Source organism: Typopeltis vanoorti, chromosome 23, assembly GCF_054136105.1.
Source record: "Typopeltis vanoorti isolate ZY-2024b chromosome 23, IOZ_Tvanoo_1.0, whole genome shotgun sequence".
Taxonomy (NCBI): Eukaryota; Metazoa; Arthropoda; class Arachnida; order Uropygi; family Thelyphonidae; genus Typopeltis; species Typopeltis vanoorti.
In genome coordinates this window covers 72,850,279-72,867,537 of record NC_143571.1, presented here as the reverse complement: position 1 = coordinate 72,867,537, position 17,259 = coordinate 72,850,279, and the positions used below count along the sequence as shown (strand labels likewise).

The 17,259-nt window shown below is 34.8% G+C and overlaps 1 protein-coding gene across 2 annotated transcripts in view; it reads left to right on the top strand.

Annotated features, from left to right (window-relative positions):
* Positions 1-17,259, top strand: part of Zpr1 (zinc finger protein Zpr1) — a 268,249-nt gene that overhangs the window by 183,111 nt on the left and 67,879 nt on the right. For both annotated transcript variants that reach the window (XM_090412640.1, XM_090412641.1), the window contains exon 10: positions 4,280-4,440. In XM_090412640.1, the coding sequence (XP_090268766.1) occupies positions 4,280-4,440 (161 nt within the window). The remainder of the gene's footprint in view (positions 1-4,279; positions 4,441-17,259) is intronic.

The following is a 17,259-nucleotide window of genomic DNA, read 5'->3' as shown; positions in this document are numbered from 1 at the left end:
AAGCTATTCAAAACACTACAGTTGAATGGTGTCAGTGGGACATCATATCAAGCAATACTTAGTATTTATTTGAGTTGTAATTCTGCAGTTAGAATTGAAAGAAGTGCAGGAAGATGGTTTGATGTTAAATCTGGTGTCAGTAAGGATGTACATTATTTCCTCTGTTATTCATATGGATCACATTATGAAGGAAAGTAATATTAAACTTGATATCAAAATTGAGGATGTTAATGACAGCTCTTTGCTTTATGCTGATGATGTTATATTTTTAAATAAATCTGCTACAAGTCTGCAAGATTCCCTGACTAAATTGAATAACTCTTGTAATAGATTTGGTAAAAGGTCAGCAATAAAAAGACAAAGACAATGAAAATAGGCAGAATCATTGAAAATGTCAATTGCATTGTTAACGGAGAACCTGTGGAAGAAGTGAAACATTTCACCTACTTAGGCACGATTTTTAGTGAAGATGGTAAATTAAATATGGAAACAGACAACAGAATTAACAAAGCTGGTATGGTAGGAAGTCAACTGAATAAATTCATATGGAATAAGAGAGAAATTAGTCGGAACACTAAATTAGCTGTATACAAGACATTTTTCAAACCAGTTTTAACTTAACTTATGGATCTGAGAGCTGGGTTAGAAGTAATACACTTGACCAAAGACTAGAGATCGCAGACATGAGAGTCCTAAGAAAGGTTAGGGGCATGAACAGATGGCATTAATGGCAATATCATATTAAAAATTAGGATATTAGGAAAGAACTTCACATTGTCAGCATCCAGGAATGTGTTAGCAGAGCTATTCTCGGGTGGTATGGTCACTTAAACAGAATGGGAGAGGAAAGATTAGCAAAACAAGTGTTCTCTGCCAGGTTGGCAGGAAAAAGACCCAGAGGAAAACCAAGATATAGATGGATTGATATGATAAATAGTGCCTTAGAAGATAGAAATATAAGATCTGATAATGTTGGAGTCTTGACAGGTAACAGACTGATTTGGAGGAAAATTTTAGATAGGAAATTAGTAATGATGTAAGTTTTTCATGCAGTACTATCATATCCTCTACACCCCTTGAGGGTACATATCAGGAATTTGATGATGATGTTACAGAGACATCATCAGGGAGTACAAAATGGAATTTGTTACACATACACACGCACTAGGCAGCACAAAACTAGCTAAAACATGGTGGAGTGCGATCTGTGAACACCTTGGCAGCCTAGATGTTCTTCCATTCGGATAGCAGCTGAACTTCCTGTCTGTCCATAGTAGGCCAAATTGCAGGTTTTTAATCTCATCCAGAAATCATTTGGCAATGATTTGTACGTGGCACATCAAATATTTCATCTGTCGATGCAATTGTTATCTGCTTTTCTATTCTCAAATTTGAGCCATCCATTTTTTGCTTCTAGTCGATGACTGAGACTCAGCCAACAGATTCTTGTAGAGCAGTCATTAGTTTTTTTCATTTGATAGTTGGAGTCTGATCTGGGTTATTTTTATGTTGTTAGCTAATTTGAGTAAAACTGGGTTGTAGTTAGAGCTTAGGTCATCCGTTGCACTTATTTGGTAATAGTGTGCAATACTAAAAATATTTTGTAGTATCGCTATGTTAAGGATATCAGATAGTCCTGCCACATTGTAATATGTGTATTCTGGAGGTTCTGTGAGCATGGTGTTCTTGGTGGCGGCAAAGTCGTTGAGGGTGTTGTCATTTCAGTTTGTTGTTCTGCTGTTCCAGGTGGTGTGCTTAGCATTGTCTCCTGCTACTAGAATTCATTTATTTCTAGAATTTCAGTCAAGTCTGCTTCCAGTGACTGTTTGTTTGAAAAATTTTATATGGAGTATATTTTCATGGGACCTGCATTTGCAATTTGGACCTCCACTCCCATGATTTCTATGTTGGTAGTTGCAAGATTTAATATAAAACTCATATAAGCTCAATATAAAACACAATGAGATTGAACTTAACAAATATGCTTTCCCCCCACCACCACCACCACCCCAGTATTGTGTCTGTCATTGTGGCATAAAATATAGTTCCTGAGCTTTGGGTTGTCAGCTGGTTAAAGTTGCATTTCTTTTCCAAGTATTACCTCAGCACTGTAGAATGATGTCATAAATTCTTATAGTGTGAACATTTTGTTTCCTTAGACCAATGACATTCCAGAATGTGTAGAGAGTTTGGCATTCTACTCTTGTTAACCATTGACTAGTGCAGTAAGAATTGTTTGTGCAGTTCTGGCTGGTGTTTGCTTTGCTGAGCTCAACATTTTGCTCAGAGTGGCTGCTACAACTGCAGCTTTGCTGGATTTGGTTGGACATTGAGGTTTGGTTTTTCCTGCAGGTTTTGAAGCCCCCACCTCTGTGTGCACAAGGCATGTGGTTTGTTGTGCAATTCAGCTGTTATCACTATTTGCTGTGGGATGCCCGTGCAGTTGGTTGTTGATGGTGCTCTTAGAAACAAAACACCGCACAATGGAAGCTGTTGCAAGGTTTTTTATGCATTGAGAATATCAGAAATCAGCCTTGCAGCAGCATTGTGAGTGGCCGAATTTTTGACAATGGTGACATTGTCTAGTTTATCTTCTGTTGTAATGGTTCTGGTTTTATAGCCAGGTTACAAACTGTTTTTAGGTCATAGATTTCTTACTACCATTTACTCATTTCCATTAAGACAAGAGGTATTGCCCATGCTCAGAGCATATGGCTAACTTTAATGGGGTTTAGTCCACAGTTTTGGCAGTCTCTTGTGACTTCCTTAGTGGTGACAGATTTTGTAACACTGTGCAATACCACTTTGAAGTTTTTTTCACTTTGTGAAGTGAACGTATTGTACTGGACATTTTTATAATCTAAAAGTTTAGTGGGTGCACAGTAGTCAGCTGCCTGCCATCTCTGGCTGTATTCGGACAGATTCATTTGTGTAAAATTTATTTTACAGATTTTGAGGGCCATGGCCACTTCCATCCATTTTTCCTTGACTCGCAGGATAATAGGAAGAACTCTTTCCTTATGTTGGTTTGTTCCTGCTTCCATGGGGAGTTGCAGTTTCGTTTGATGTTAGTTCCTTGCATCATTTTTTTCCTTCTAACTTTGCAAAACCTCTCTTGTTCCTCTTTCCTGGGTTTAATAAGAGCCAGATTGTTAGTACAGAGTCTGGGACTCTTGTCAGTTATTAGAGTGTTGTTTGCTTCTCAAGCTCAACCTGGAGTTGATTAAGCCATTTCGTTTGCAAGAAGTCATAAAAAGATCTGAGTTGTGCAAATGCCTGCTGAAACTCTAGGCTTTTCCACTGGGAAATGGCTATTTAAAGTTTGTAGTGCAATCCTAAATTCTAAGTTCAGAGAAGAGATAGGGAAGAAAAGAAGAGAGAAATAGAATTAATCTAATAACTAGCTGGTACTTACCTATGGAGAAGAAGCTTCAAATCCAAAGTCACTAAAGATAGGATGAATAAACCTCAGTGAGTCACCTTCAGAGAAAATTGCAACACTTCTTCTCTAGATTGATCCTAAAAGTTTTTTCCCATTTGGTTCCTAAACTAAATTCCTCCCTTATCTCTCCGAAAGACAAATATCCTCCTCCCTCTTATCCTGGAGTTTATAATATCCCTTGTTATTGCAGCCTTTGTTATTATGGGTAGACCAGTCGTTCTGCTTAGATTTGTCTAGAAGTACCTCAAGAGTATATTTTACTTCAAGAATCCAATAAGTCATGTAGCCACACATTGCCAATAGTCATAGAATTCATTATAATAAAGCTGAAGTCCTACACAAAAGTTATTTTCTTCTGGAAAGATTATATAAAAAAAGTTGCACATATTCTCAATGCTAACCTCAACAATAACAATTGCCTTAAACTTTCTTAGTTTTGGGAAGTCATCCTGAATAACACCTCATTCATGTGTTTCATAAAATTGTAATTATTTAAATTTTATTTCTTTGAATTCTGTTAGTTCTAGATGGAGTTATCCTCCTGCAGTTGATAACTCATATATCGTTACTTGGTTGCAATTTAATTGTTGTTCTTTTTTGTGTTTATCTCCTTGCAACTGTATCAATGGCTGCAATGGCTACAAAATTCTGCAAATATTAAATAATTTAACATGGTGTCATCTATTAATATTAATACTGTGAAAATAAGCAAGCACAGATTATTGTTAATTTTGTATAGTGTGATGAGCTTCTAAAATCTGATAGTAATAGTATTAATTTTTGATTAAATTCAAAAGCCAGAAGTGTTAAATTGTGTACTGCTTAACTAGAAATTAGAAATACCCCATTTTAAAGAAGTAGTCATTATGGCAACTGTCTGTGATACCTGTGGTCATAGAACCAATGAAGTGAAGAGTGGAAGTGGTGTGGAACCCATGGGGAAAAAAATAAAATTGAACATCACAAGTATCTCAGATTTGAAAAGAGATGTGTTAAAAGTAAGCTTAACCTTTGTTATATTATTCATTTAATTTTATAAAATATTCACACATGACCAATCTTTAAAATGTATTACGCTGACAGAGAAATGCATTGATTTACCAAATGTGTGTAGAAAAATGTGCCATTCATGAAGCATTGACTTAGAACTTCAGCAATTTCCTTAAAACAGTTCTTCAGAATGAAAACTGCTTCTTTCCAAAATTTTGGCTTTTTTCAAATTAATCTTATACAAGTACTAATAGTGTGATATGGTACAATAACCTGACATAGCAATTTATAGAAATTGTTGTAATTCATATATTCTTGCAATTGGACTTTTTTGCTGTTCACTCGATTTACTCACGTACAAACCATTGTAAATTTTGAATCTAATACACAGTCATAATAGTTACTAGTAGCCAAAATAGTCAAATGGTTAACATATAATATTCTCATTCACAGGCTGTGAGTTTGAATAATTGGGGGTATGGATGCTTTGTAAATGTCTTTAGGTGGGAGATGAATTTTGGTGCCTGGTGTGAGACCTCCATCCTGCTTATTGGAGATGTGATGTGGATTGAGAGTTCATTTGTCTCTACAGCAGAGATTAATTACCTAATCCTTAACACCCACTCATAGTATTAATACCGATATACTACCATAGGATTATAGCATTTTGTGTGTAAGAGTCACATATAAAAAAAAAGTGCCATTTCTGTAGACCATAACAACAAAATGCATCAGAGGACTTTCAGAATAGCCAAACACAGCTCTCTCTCTCTCTCTCAGAAAATGTTATTTTAGACAATTTAAAAAATTTGTTTCCTTTTTATCAGTAGATAGGTTATCTTCTAAAGTCAGATAACCTGTCTTGTTTGGTACTATCATTCCCTAGCATCTACCAAGTTACGTGCTTTTCTAAAATCTTGTACTTTGGACAGATCAGCAGAAGTTTGTTTATAAGAGCACTGAGTATGACTATTTTTCTAAAAATGAGCAAGTTGGCTTTTACTTGTTATTAACATTTAGCATAGAATTAACTTGAATAAAAAGTTTTTCACAGAAACAAATTGTATTTGAAAAAGATAATTTTAAAAAATTAAAGCTTATATTAACAAGCAAATGCTCAAGGTTTGATCTCCTCTAGCTGATTTCAAAGTTTCTGACAACTATTCTTAGAAATAACATGAAATAATAAATAAGACTATTACTAGTACAGTGGATACTACTAACTTTAACTGTTGTTTCCTGCAGTATTTTTCTGCTTTCTGCATCTAGTTGGTCATGTTCCTTATTTTTTAATGGTTTCCCAAAGGTATGATTATTTTCTGATTGTACAACATTATAGCAGAAAGTTTCTATTAAATGATCTTTTTTTACCATACAATGTATAGATGACATGTACATTTATCTCCTCTCAATGTATCTATTCTCCTTATTCTTCATCTCTATACCAACACCAGCAATCAGAAGAAACAAAAAATTAATAAATAAATGCAGCCCCCACCCCCCTCTCTCTCTCTCTCTCTCCCTCCCTCCCCAAAAGAAAATATAAAATATAAACCATTTCCATTCACATGCTGAGTACTGCTATTCACTTGACTAACATTTGCAGCATAAATACAGGATGTCCATATTGGACCTCACTTGTTTCAAAGAACAGTAAAAAATTGAAATGTGGAAATATGTATAGTTTGTTGTTTAAACATTCCAGACTCTGCAAGTTTCATCCAGAATTTTTTCCATCGTCACGATGCGGTGGTGCTGATGGATAGGGCTGTCATAGTTTTGTTGTAGTTTTAAACATGCCATTAGGGACGGAGGAAGTACAAGTTGTGTGGTGGTTAGCCGAGCTGAAATCAATCAAAGCAGTGCTGCATAAGTTCCATCAGGTGTACAAAAAGGCAGTGCCCAACCCCAAGAGTATCAGTTTGTGAAAAGAAAATTTCCTAATGACAGAAAATGTTTTGAAACAACATGGAGGAGGGAAGCAGCCAATATTGGAAGAGAAGGTAGAAAGGATTTGCAAGACCTTTGCACGAAGCCTGACAAAATCCATTAGGAAAGTTCGTGTGTGAACTTTCCTAATGGATAAATACCCTGTTGCACCATTCACAAGGTCGTCCATCATAAGTTGCATCTACACGTGTACAAAGTGCAGGTGTTGCAGGAAATCAACCAACCACAACAATTAATGTTTTCAGCTGAAATTCTGTCAATGAGAATCCAAATTTCCAGATTTGCTTTTTGGATGAAGCCACTTTTCATGTCAGTAGAAAAAGTGAACAGGCACAATGTCAGGATATGGGGGAGTGAAAATCTTCACTCTGTCATGGAACACATGTATGACGGTCCCAAGGTAAATGTCTGGTGTGGTGTAATGCGAAACACTATCATTGGCCCATTTTTTTTCGTGGAAAGCAATATCAACAGAATGATTTACCTCAACATGCCGGAAAATTTTCCACAACTCGAAGACTTGCAACTGCACATCTTTTTTTAAGATGGTGCCCTGCCACACTGGCATTTTGAGGTCCATGCAACTCTTGACAGGTCTTCCGTCAGCGGTGGATTGAACATGGCAGACTAATTCCCTGGCTACTACAATCATCGGATCTTACCCCACTTGATTTTTTTTTTTCTTGTGGGGGTATGTGAAGGACAGTCTATGCAACTAAAGTAGACAACCTAGAGAACCTGAAACATTACATTTCTGCTGCTGTGTCCTCCATCACCTCTGACATGCTTCAGAGAACCTGGTCGGAGATAGACTATTGACTTAACAATTGCATGCATTGCTACTAAGCATGCATGCAATTGTACTGATGATTTTTTTTTTTTTACAAAACTTGGTGAGCATTCCTTCTCATTTGTACAATTTTGACACCATGGTCAATACACTTAAGTAGTAGTAACGTGTTGAAACTAGGGAGGTCCAATGTGGACATCCTATATAATTGATGTACAACATTAATTATAAGTACAAACGTCCTGATTTTAGCTAAAACTTAAATTCGTTTACAATTGTCATACATTTTGACTATATGAACCATATTCTATATGATTCTAAAAACATCACTTCTTTTCATTTTCTCTGACTCAGGTTTTCTTACTTTTTTTCTTTACCATTTTGCTGTCTGCTAGTATTCAAAGTCAGGAAATCAACCTTTATCCCTGAAGGTTGATTTTGTACAGTCATTTACCAAATGAGTGATCCTCATTGATGATTAATGTTAACAAATCCATCTGGTTTCCCTTTTCCAGTACCATGGTCTAGATCAGGGGTGTTCAACCCATCGATTGCGATCGACTGGTCGATCGCAGAGCGATTTTTGGTCGATCTCTTGTGTATTCCTTCTTACTTAGAAATTTAATTAAAACTGAAAACATAATATTTTATTTATCATTATTTTGTATTATTTTTTATTCCCTTTAAGTGTATTGCTATTGTTTATTTATTTTTCGTTAAAATTGTCAAATCAGTAATTTTTTATAAGTCCAGGTAAATGAATTAATTTGGATCAGTGGAAGTCAAACAGCAAGCCGAGTGAATACGATTATAACCAAAGTGTAAAAACTTGATTGTAGCTTAAATATTAAATATTCCAAAGCACGTTACATCGATTTTTTACTTAGGTTAAGTCCCATAAGAGTCAAAGCTGTATAACTGAGAGGAGACCTCCACATAACCTTTAAAGGAATGCAGAGAACTGACCTAATGTCCAATCCTCACCTTCTCGTGGTGCACCCTGTTGGGTATCTACCTTGGTACTGAACGAACGAGGATGGGCTGGCAATTTGGGATTTAGCCGACCAAATTGTATTCTTATTGGATTAAACCAATATAGGAAATGATGGCACAATATGACAAAATTTCATGCCGGCTGGGGGCATCGTCCAGTTAAACAAGGCCCACATTGTTTTTGTCAGGGAACCAGGGCGAACATCAAAAAGTCAGCTACTGGAACAAATCTGAAAGCACACCCCAACTCAACATCACCATAATTAAAGATCGGTACTATCAATATAAGAAGCATGAATGGCAAAGAAATGGAGCTAGCTGAAGAATTAGATAAGTACCAGATCGACATAATAGGGGGTGACTGAAACAAAAAAGACAAAAACTGGTGAGATCCTTCTCAGCAATAAATACAAAATGTTATATTCAGGAAATGACAAGGAAAAGAAGGAGTAGCCATAGTATTCAACACAAAATACGAGGCTAATCTTCTTGAATGGCAGGCAGTCTCAAGTAGAGTGATGTGGGCAAATATGAGAATGGGGAATTGAACAATGGGACTTATTTTTGCCTATAGTCCCACAAAAGGTTCTACTAAGGTAGAAATGGAGGAATTTTTTGATGCTTTAGAAAAAGCAACTGATACAATGAAAAAGAAAAAGTTGGTTCTTGTTGGGAATCTAAATAGCAGAGTAGGAAATGATTGTCAGACATACAAAAATATTTTGGGAAAATTTGGAGAAAAGAGCAAAGCTAATAATAATGACAAATATTTGTTGGATTTCTGCTCAGGACATGAAATGGTTATTACTAACACCATGTTCCAACATAAAAATGTGCACAAATTTACATGGAGAGAAGAGGCAAGGAATAAGAAATGTCTCATTGACTATGTTATTGTTGATAGTGATGTTTTCTCTCTGGTGCAGAACACCAGAGTGTACAGAGGATTTGAAATTGGAAGTGATCACTATTTATGATAAATTAAATATTGAAATAGACAACAGAATCAGCAAAGCTGGTATGGTAGGCAGTCAATTGAATAAATTCATATGGAATAAGAGAGAAATTAGTCAGAACACTAAATTAGCTGTATACAAGACAGTGTTCAAACCAGTTTTAACTTATGGATCTGAGAGCTGGGTCATAGGTAAAACACTTGACCATAGACTAAAAACCGCAGATATGAGAGTCCTGAGAAAGATTAGAGGTGTGAACAGATGGGAACAATTGGAATATCATATTAAAAATGAGGATATTAGGAAAGAACTTGACATTGTCAGCATCCAGGAATGTGTTAGCATAGCTAATCTCAGGTGGTATGGTCACTTAAACAGAATGGGCGAGTTAAGATTAGCAAAACAAGTCTTCTCTGCCAAGGTGGCAGGAAAAAGACCCAGAGGAAAACCAAGATATAGATGGATTGATATGATAAATAGTGCCTTAGACGATAGAAATATAAGATCTGATAATGTTGGAGTCTTGACAAGTAACAGACTGATTTGGAGGAAAATTGTGGATAGGAAGTTAGTAATTATGCAAATTTTTCATGTAGTACTATCATGTCCTGTACACCCCTTGAGGATACATGTCAGGAATTTGATGATGATGAGGATGAAGTAGTCCCATGTGAATATTGTAAAAAAATAAACTGTGTGTGTCTTGGTATCGTTTGTTTTAGATGCTTTTGTAAATAACTCTTTTGAAGCTAACTGTATATACTGCTTTAATAAGAATATGTTAGAGTGTTAAAAACAAAGGCAATGTTTTTGTTGCCAAAGCTGTACATGGCGGCATTAGAAAGATTGTTATTGAAACTTGTATATATGAGAAAGTCTTGCAGGCTCTAACTGTAAACATCTCTAAAGTCAGTCAGAAAGAGTTCAAACAACTTTCTGATGTCTGGCAACTTACAATCAAAAGAAAGCGGAGGAGAACAAAAGGCGTGCTGAACTTGAAACTTTAGATGAAAGACTCATACCAATTTTTTGGGGGTTGCCAAACTTCATATGAGGTCTCAGAGGAGGCCTAATAAAAAGGGACTGAAGCAAGCAGAAGGGGTCTCAGTTCCAGAATTGCTGTCAGAGAGGAGGCCACCCAGTCCAGAGTCGCCATCAGAGACTCTGCCCGGATCCACGTTGCTTGAGAGAGGAATTTCCCGCTTTCAGAAAGGAGCTTCTCGGTTCGAGATGTCGCTAGAGAGAGACTACTTCTCGGCTGCAGACAAGGTTTCGAATTGCCGAAAGGAGGAGTTCTAATTCCCGGAGAAAAGTTTCCAGTCCAGGTTAATGTCAGACATTCTCCTGCAATGATAGTGTTAAATTGTGAATGAAACTATGTTGTGTAATTTATTTTTTTTCATTCACATTTAACATTGCTTATTATATATTGATCATGATTTGTATAAAAATTATTTATTGTTCCTTAGTTAAGGATTACTATTTAAATATTTATTCTAAACTTAACCTACTATTAATTTATTAAATAATAATATGTGTAGAAATTTATGATAACTGAAATATATATGTAAAGTAACGAAAAGTGTTATTATAAATAATTGTATACATAATGAAAGAGCTGATTAAATAGCTCAAATATTCTGTTTATTCTTATTTGTGAAAATTTAACGTTATGTAATCACTTATGTAAGAGTAGAGCGTTGTATTACATTAGCGTAATGTTTGCGTTCATTTGTTGTCATGGAGATGCATGAAATAAACAAGCACGAGTCGAAGAGAGCATGACCTTCGGACTGAAAGGAGAAGAAAAATAATAGAAGATTTTCAATTAGAGAGAAGGGAGGAAGTTTTTGCGGAGCGGAAAGGAAGGTAGGATACAAGCAAAGGAAGTGGAAGAAAATTATAAGTTCTCTAGGGCAGAAATTCATGAGAATAGTGTTTAGAAGTGAGCCAGAACATAGTGAATCATATACTTAGTTGCAAGTGAAGTCAGCTGTGTTGTAAAGGAAAATTAATGCCGTAACCGGATAAATAAAGAACTGGACATTCAATGGAAAATTCTGATTAGTTCCAGTTAGTCTAGGATTACGTTTTAATTCTATGTTGCCCTGAGAAGAATTATATTGAAATTAACTAGTTTGAGAAAAGTAAACAAGGAAAATTATCAGTGCCTTATTGATGTGTTTTTTTTTTTTAGAGTAGTGAAGCGCGATTAACAGTAGTTCAGTTAAATCGTTGGAGAATCTTTATTAATGTGTTCCGCTAACGTAAATAAGTTAATTCATAAGTGTGCTCACAATTAATTGATGTATTGAAGATTGTATCTGGTAAGAGTAGTCATACTTGTTTGTTTATTCTAACATTAACATATCTTCGAAGTTCAAAGTCCGAAATAAGATTGCTTGGAATATTGTCTACCTTGATTAGTGTTTCCTGTGAATTTAAACATTAAATACAGCCGATAGATATTTGGAGACTGTTTAAATAAGAAGTTCCGTTTTACTAACTTGAGTTAAGAAAGCTTGTGATTTTGAAACTGTGAATTGTATGTGAAAGTTTAGAACATTGAATTGGCATTAGTGACTTAGCAAGATGTACTAAGTTGATTGTATTGTTTCATTTTAAAGCAGAATTCTTGTACTTATTTTATATATATCATATATTAAATGTTTTATTTTTTTGATCTAAATATTGTGTTTGCCTGAATTCCTTTTTATTGCACCGTTCATAAAAAAATTCGAATCTTGCGGGTGCCCCAAGTAGAATAGTAAATAATTCGGCCTAAATGAGAAGACTGCTAACTTAATTAAGAATTGATCCTACTGTTTTATATAGACTAATCTAAAAATAGGGTGGCGCAGTATAATTATAAATTTCCCTACTTTTTGATCGGTGATCAATTTCCAATTAGTTGTTTTATTAAAACAGTGATTTGAAACAAGATGGCAGATTAGAACACAACATGAAAATAGAACGTCACGACAATAGGTAATAAATCAGGCTACATTTTGTTATGTAAAAACGATAACAAATATCCAGATTTTTTAACATACCACTGTATTATTCACTATCAAATACTGTGTAGTAAAAGATTAAACACAAAAGATGTTTTGGATATTATATTTAAAATTGTAAATTCTGTTCGAGGAAAAGCCCTGCAACGACAGTTATTAAATTACAGACGGATGATGATAGGGAACTGCTGTTGTACAATAATGTTCACTGGCTTAGCAGAAGTCAATTTTTAGAAAGATTTATTGTATTAATTAATGATATAAAAATTTTCTTGATGAAAATGGAGATATTTATCCACAATTGACTGATAAAAGATGGTTGTTACACTTATCATTTTTAGTAGATTTCTGTACGAAATTCATCATCATCAATATCATCAAATTCCTGCCATGTACCCTCAACGGGTGTACAGGATATGATAGTACTACATGAAAAAAATTACATCATTACTAACTTAATATCCACAATTTTCCTCCAAATCAGTCTGTTACTTGTCAAGACTCCAACATTATCAGATCTTATATTTCTATCTTCTAAGGCACTATTTATCATATCAATCCATCTATATCTTGGTCTTCCTCTGGGTCGTTTTGCTGCCAACCTGGCAGAGAACACTTGTTTTGCTAATCTTTCCTCGCCCATTCTGTTTAAGTGACCATACCACCTGAGATTAGCTCTGCTGACGCATTCCTGGATGCTGACAATGTCAAGTTCTTTCCTAATATTCTCGTTTTTAATATGATATTGCCATTGATGCCATCTGTTCACGCCTATAATCTTTCTCAGGACTCTCATATCTGTGGTCTCTAGTGTTTGGTCAAGTGTTTTACTTCTGATCCAGTTCTCAGATCCATAAGTTAAAACTGGTTTGAACACTGTCTTGTATACAGCTAATTTAGTGTTCCGACTAATTTCTCTCTTATTCCATATGAATTTATTCAGTTGACTTACCACCATACCATCTTCAGTAAAAATCGTGCCTAAGTAGCTGAAATGTTTTACTTGTTCCACAGGTTCTCCGTTCACAACACTGTTGACATTTTCAATGATTCTGCCTATTTTCGTTGTCTTTGTCTTTTTATTGCTGACCTTCATACCATATCTATTACAACAGCTATTTAATTTAGTCAGAGAATCTTGCAGACTTGTAGCGGATTTATTCAGAAGTATGATATCATCCGCATAAAGCAAAGAGCTGACATTAACATCTCCAATTTTGATATGTTTAATACCACTTTCCTTCATAATGTGATCCATATAGATAATGAATATGAGGGGATAATGTACATCCTTGTCTCACACCAGATTTAACATTAAACCATCTTCCTGTACTCCCTTCAATTCTAACTGCTGACTTACAACTCAAATAAAGACTGAGTATTGCTTGATATAATGCCCCATTGACACCATATAACTGCAGCGTATTGAATAGCTTCTCTCTTGGCACCTTGTCATATGCCTTTTCCAAATCGACAAAACTTAAATACAGATCTTTGTTATATTCCCATGCTTTCTCGACTATTTGTCGTAAAGTGAAGATCTGATCCTGACAGCCTCTATTTGGCCTGAATCCAGCTTGTTCTTCACAAAGATTTTCTTCCACAATTCTTCTCAACCGTTTCTCAAGCATACTTGCATAGATCTTGCCAGGAACACTCAGTAAGGAAATACCTCTGTAATTCTCACATTCAGTTTTATTTCCCTTTTTATATATGGGTACTATGAGAGCTCTACTCCAATCATTGGGAATTCGTCCCTCTGTTCAGGCTTTCTGAACTATGCAGTGCAGCCACTGTGAGACTCTTATACCACCATACTTCAGTATTTCTGGTCGAATATCTTCTACTCCTGCTGCCTTTCCACATTTCAAGCCTTTGATGGCTTTTTCTACTTCAAGTATGGATATGTATTCCTGACTGCATGCCTGGTCAGTGTTTTTTACCACTGTGCTGTCATCACTGCTTGTTTCATTTAGCAGTTTTTCAAAGTAATTACTCCATCTTTTGCTCCCATTTTCATGTCACCGTTATCATCTCTAACTCCTTTTACAGCACTCTTTCCTCCATTCCTAAGCTTCTTCAACAACCTCCAGAATATTTTGCCACCTTCTTGATATTTATTTTCTATATTCTTGCCAAAGTCCTCCCATGACTTTTGTTTAGCTAATTTTACACACTGTTTAGCTTTCTTACATTTGTCTCTGTATTCTGTAAGAGTAAAAGCTGACTTATTTGCCAGGAACTTTTGATATGCTTTCTTCTTTTCCTTCACTGCCTCTTTAACTTCCTGTGTCCACCAGGGAGTTCTGATTTTTTTATCCTTGCAGACAACCTCACCACATGCCTCTCTGGCAGAATCAATCAATGTTTTCTTCAGAGTTTGCCACTGAATCTCCAAGGTTTGATTCCTGTTCTCAAACTCTATCATTTTTTCTTCAATAATCTTTGTGTATTTTAGTCTACAGTTCACATCTGAGAGCTGCTCAACTTTTATTTGCTTTAAAACTTTCTTACATGTTATTCTTTTCAATATGAAATTCAATTTTATCCTGCTCAAGACTAAATAGTGATCACTTCCAATTTCAAATCCTCTGTACACTCTGTTGTCCTGCACCAGGGAGAAAACATCACTATCAACAATAACATAGTCAATGAGACTTTTCTTATTCCTAGCCTCTTCTCTCCATGTCAATTTGTGCACATTTTTATGTTGGAACATGGTGTTAGTAATAACCAGTGCATGTCCTGAGCAGAAATCCTACAGATATTTGCCATTATTATTAGCTTTGCTCTTTTCTCCAAATTTTCCCAAATTAAGCAATTTAAATTTAAAGTTACAAAGTAGAGATAAAAATTTAATTGTCATGTTAAGTTGAATAAAAACTTTCCAACAATACTTACTTTTATTAAAGAATAATATAAAGGACTGCAAATTTAGACATCTCCCATATTCATTAAAAGTTTTTGAACAAAATCAAGAAATGCTTTGCTATGATTTAAAAGAATTTATTCATGAAATAGAATTAGTTGAGGAAGAAATAAATTCAAGATTTAAAGATTTTAATAAAACTGAAATGATTGTATCTTTTATCAATAATTCATTTCAAGAAAACTTGAACATCACAGAAATTTCAAATAAAATTAGTGGGCTCTTGGATATAAACCAAGCTGAAGTAGAACTTGAGATAAGAAATATTCTGAATAGTTTACATTTAAAATCAGTAAACAATGAAATCATTTGGAAGTATGCACATAATTCCCAATAGTAACTGATATTGCGTGAAAAATTCTGTCGTGTTTCGGATCGATGTACTTGTCAGAATCCGCTTTTTCAAATATGACCGTCATAAAAAATCAGTTAAGAAACCAAATTACAAATGATCATTTGGATGATTGTCTGCGATTGACCACTTCTTCTTATCAACTTAACTATGAAAATATTGCAAGGTCCAAACAATGCCAAATTTCACATTAACTTTTTTTCTTTTCTTTTTTTTAATCAACCAGCATTTCCTGTAACTTGTGAGTTTGTAATCAATCTGTTGTTTTTTCTAACTTTGGTTTTCCAAAATAAAGAAATAAATATTTTATTCCAATATATTTGTTTGGTTTTTTGTTGTATTAAAATAATTAAAAGTGATAAATTTTTAAATACACAAATAAAGTTTTTAGTTGTGTATTTTTTTAGTTGTTTATTTGTGTGTAATCAGATATCAGGTTAGGGGAATGTGATCTATATAAAAGAGTAGATCGCCGAATAACTTTTTATAGAAAAGTAGCTCGCATAGTAAAAAAGGATGAACACCACTGGTCTAGATAGAAGAGATACTGAAGTATTTTTATAATTCAATTGTTTAGATAGAAGAGATACTAAAATATTTTTATAATTCAGTGATCTAACCAGTAGCGACTCATCCATAAGGGCTGCAGCCCCTCCAGTATAAAATGAACGTTCCTGTTTCATTATTGCCGTTCTTAAATTTTTATATATTTATCTAAAAACATTATTTTCTTGTTTTTAATACAATACTGCTCAATAGTATCTTACATAATTCATTTTGTAGCAATAGTTGTATTTTGCAATAGTCAACGTGCTCTGTGGGCTATGACTAGTATCAGTACTGGCTAGTATACTCAGCAGCGGAGCTGCATTCAATGCAGACTGCACCAATCCTCTACCTAGTGGGAGATAAGCATGATTTACATGCAGTTGGGGCTGGTAGCATTGCAACCCAAGGTTGCTACTACATGAGCACAAACTACACAAATTAACGTCATGTTGTTGTTGTTGTTGTTATTGTAACTAAATATTGTGCGGTCTTCATTTAATTTATATCTTTGTAGAAATAAATGAAGAGAAGAATTCTGTTAAATATTCGCAAAATATAAAATTTTCACGCCTGGAACTGTAGGATTTTTTTTTACTTTTATTGCTACAGCCCCCCACCATTACAAATTCTTACGAGGGTGGTCTGAAAAGTTCTCGACCTCAACCATAGATGGCAACACTATCGGCAAGATATTTTTTTTTCTAATTTGGTACATCTGTCATAAACATCTATATGAAATTGCAAATCATTCTATCAAGTAGTTTGTTTTATACAGCTGTCTGAAGCAAAAGTGTTGTCTGTATCCCTTGAAATGAATAAAAATTGAGTATCGTGTGGTTATAAAATTCTTTGTAAAAGAAGGTTTAATGCCAAAAGAAATTCATTCGAAGTTCATAAAAGTTTATGGGCACTCTTCTCCTTCATTTTCGACAATTAAGAAATGGACTACCAAGTTTAAACATGACCTTACCAGCCTTGAAGATGATCTACCTGAAGAACATCCAAAAAGTGTAACAACACCAGAAATCATCGATCAAGTGCACGATATGGTATTGGATGACCAGCGAGTCAAACTGCATGAAATTGCTGAGACTATAGGCATTTCAAAAGAACGTGTAGGATGTATTTTGCATGAAGAATTGCAAATGAAAAAGCTTTGCGCAAGATGGGTGCCGCGCTTGCTCACAGCAGATCAAAAACGCACTTGCTTGAAAATCTCTGAACAGTGCTTGGAATGTTTTAACAAGAATAAAACTGATTTTGTGTGTCAATTGATTACTATAGATGAGACTTG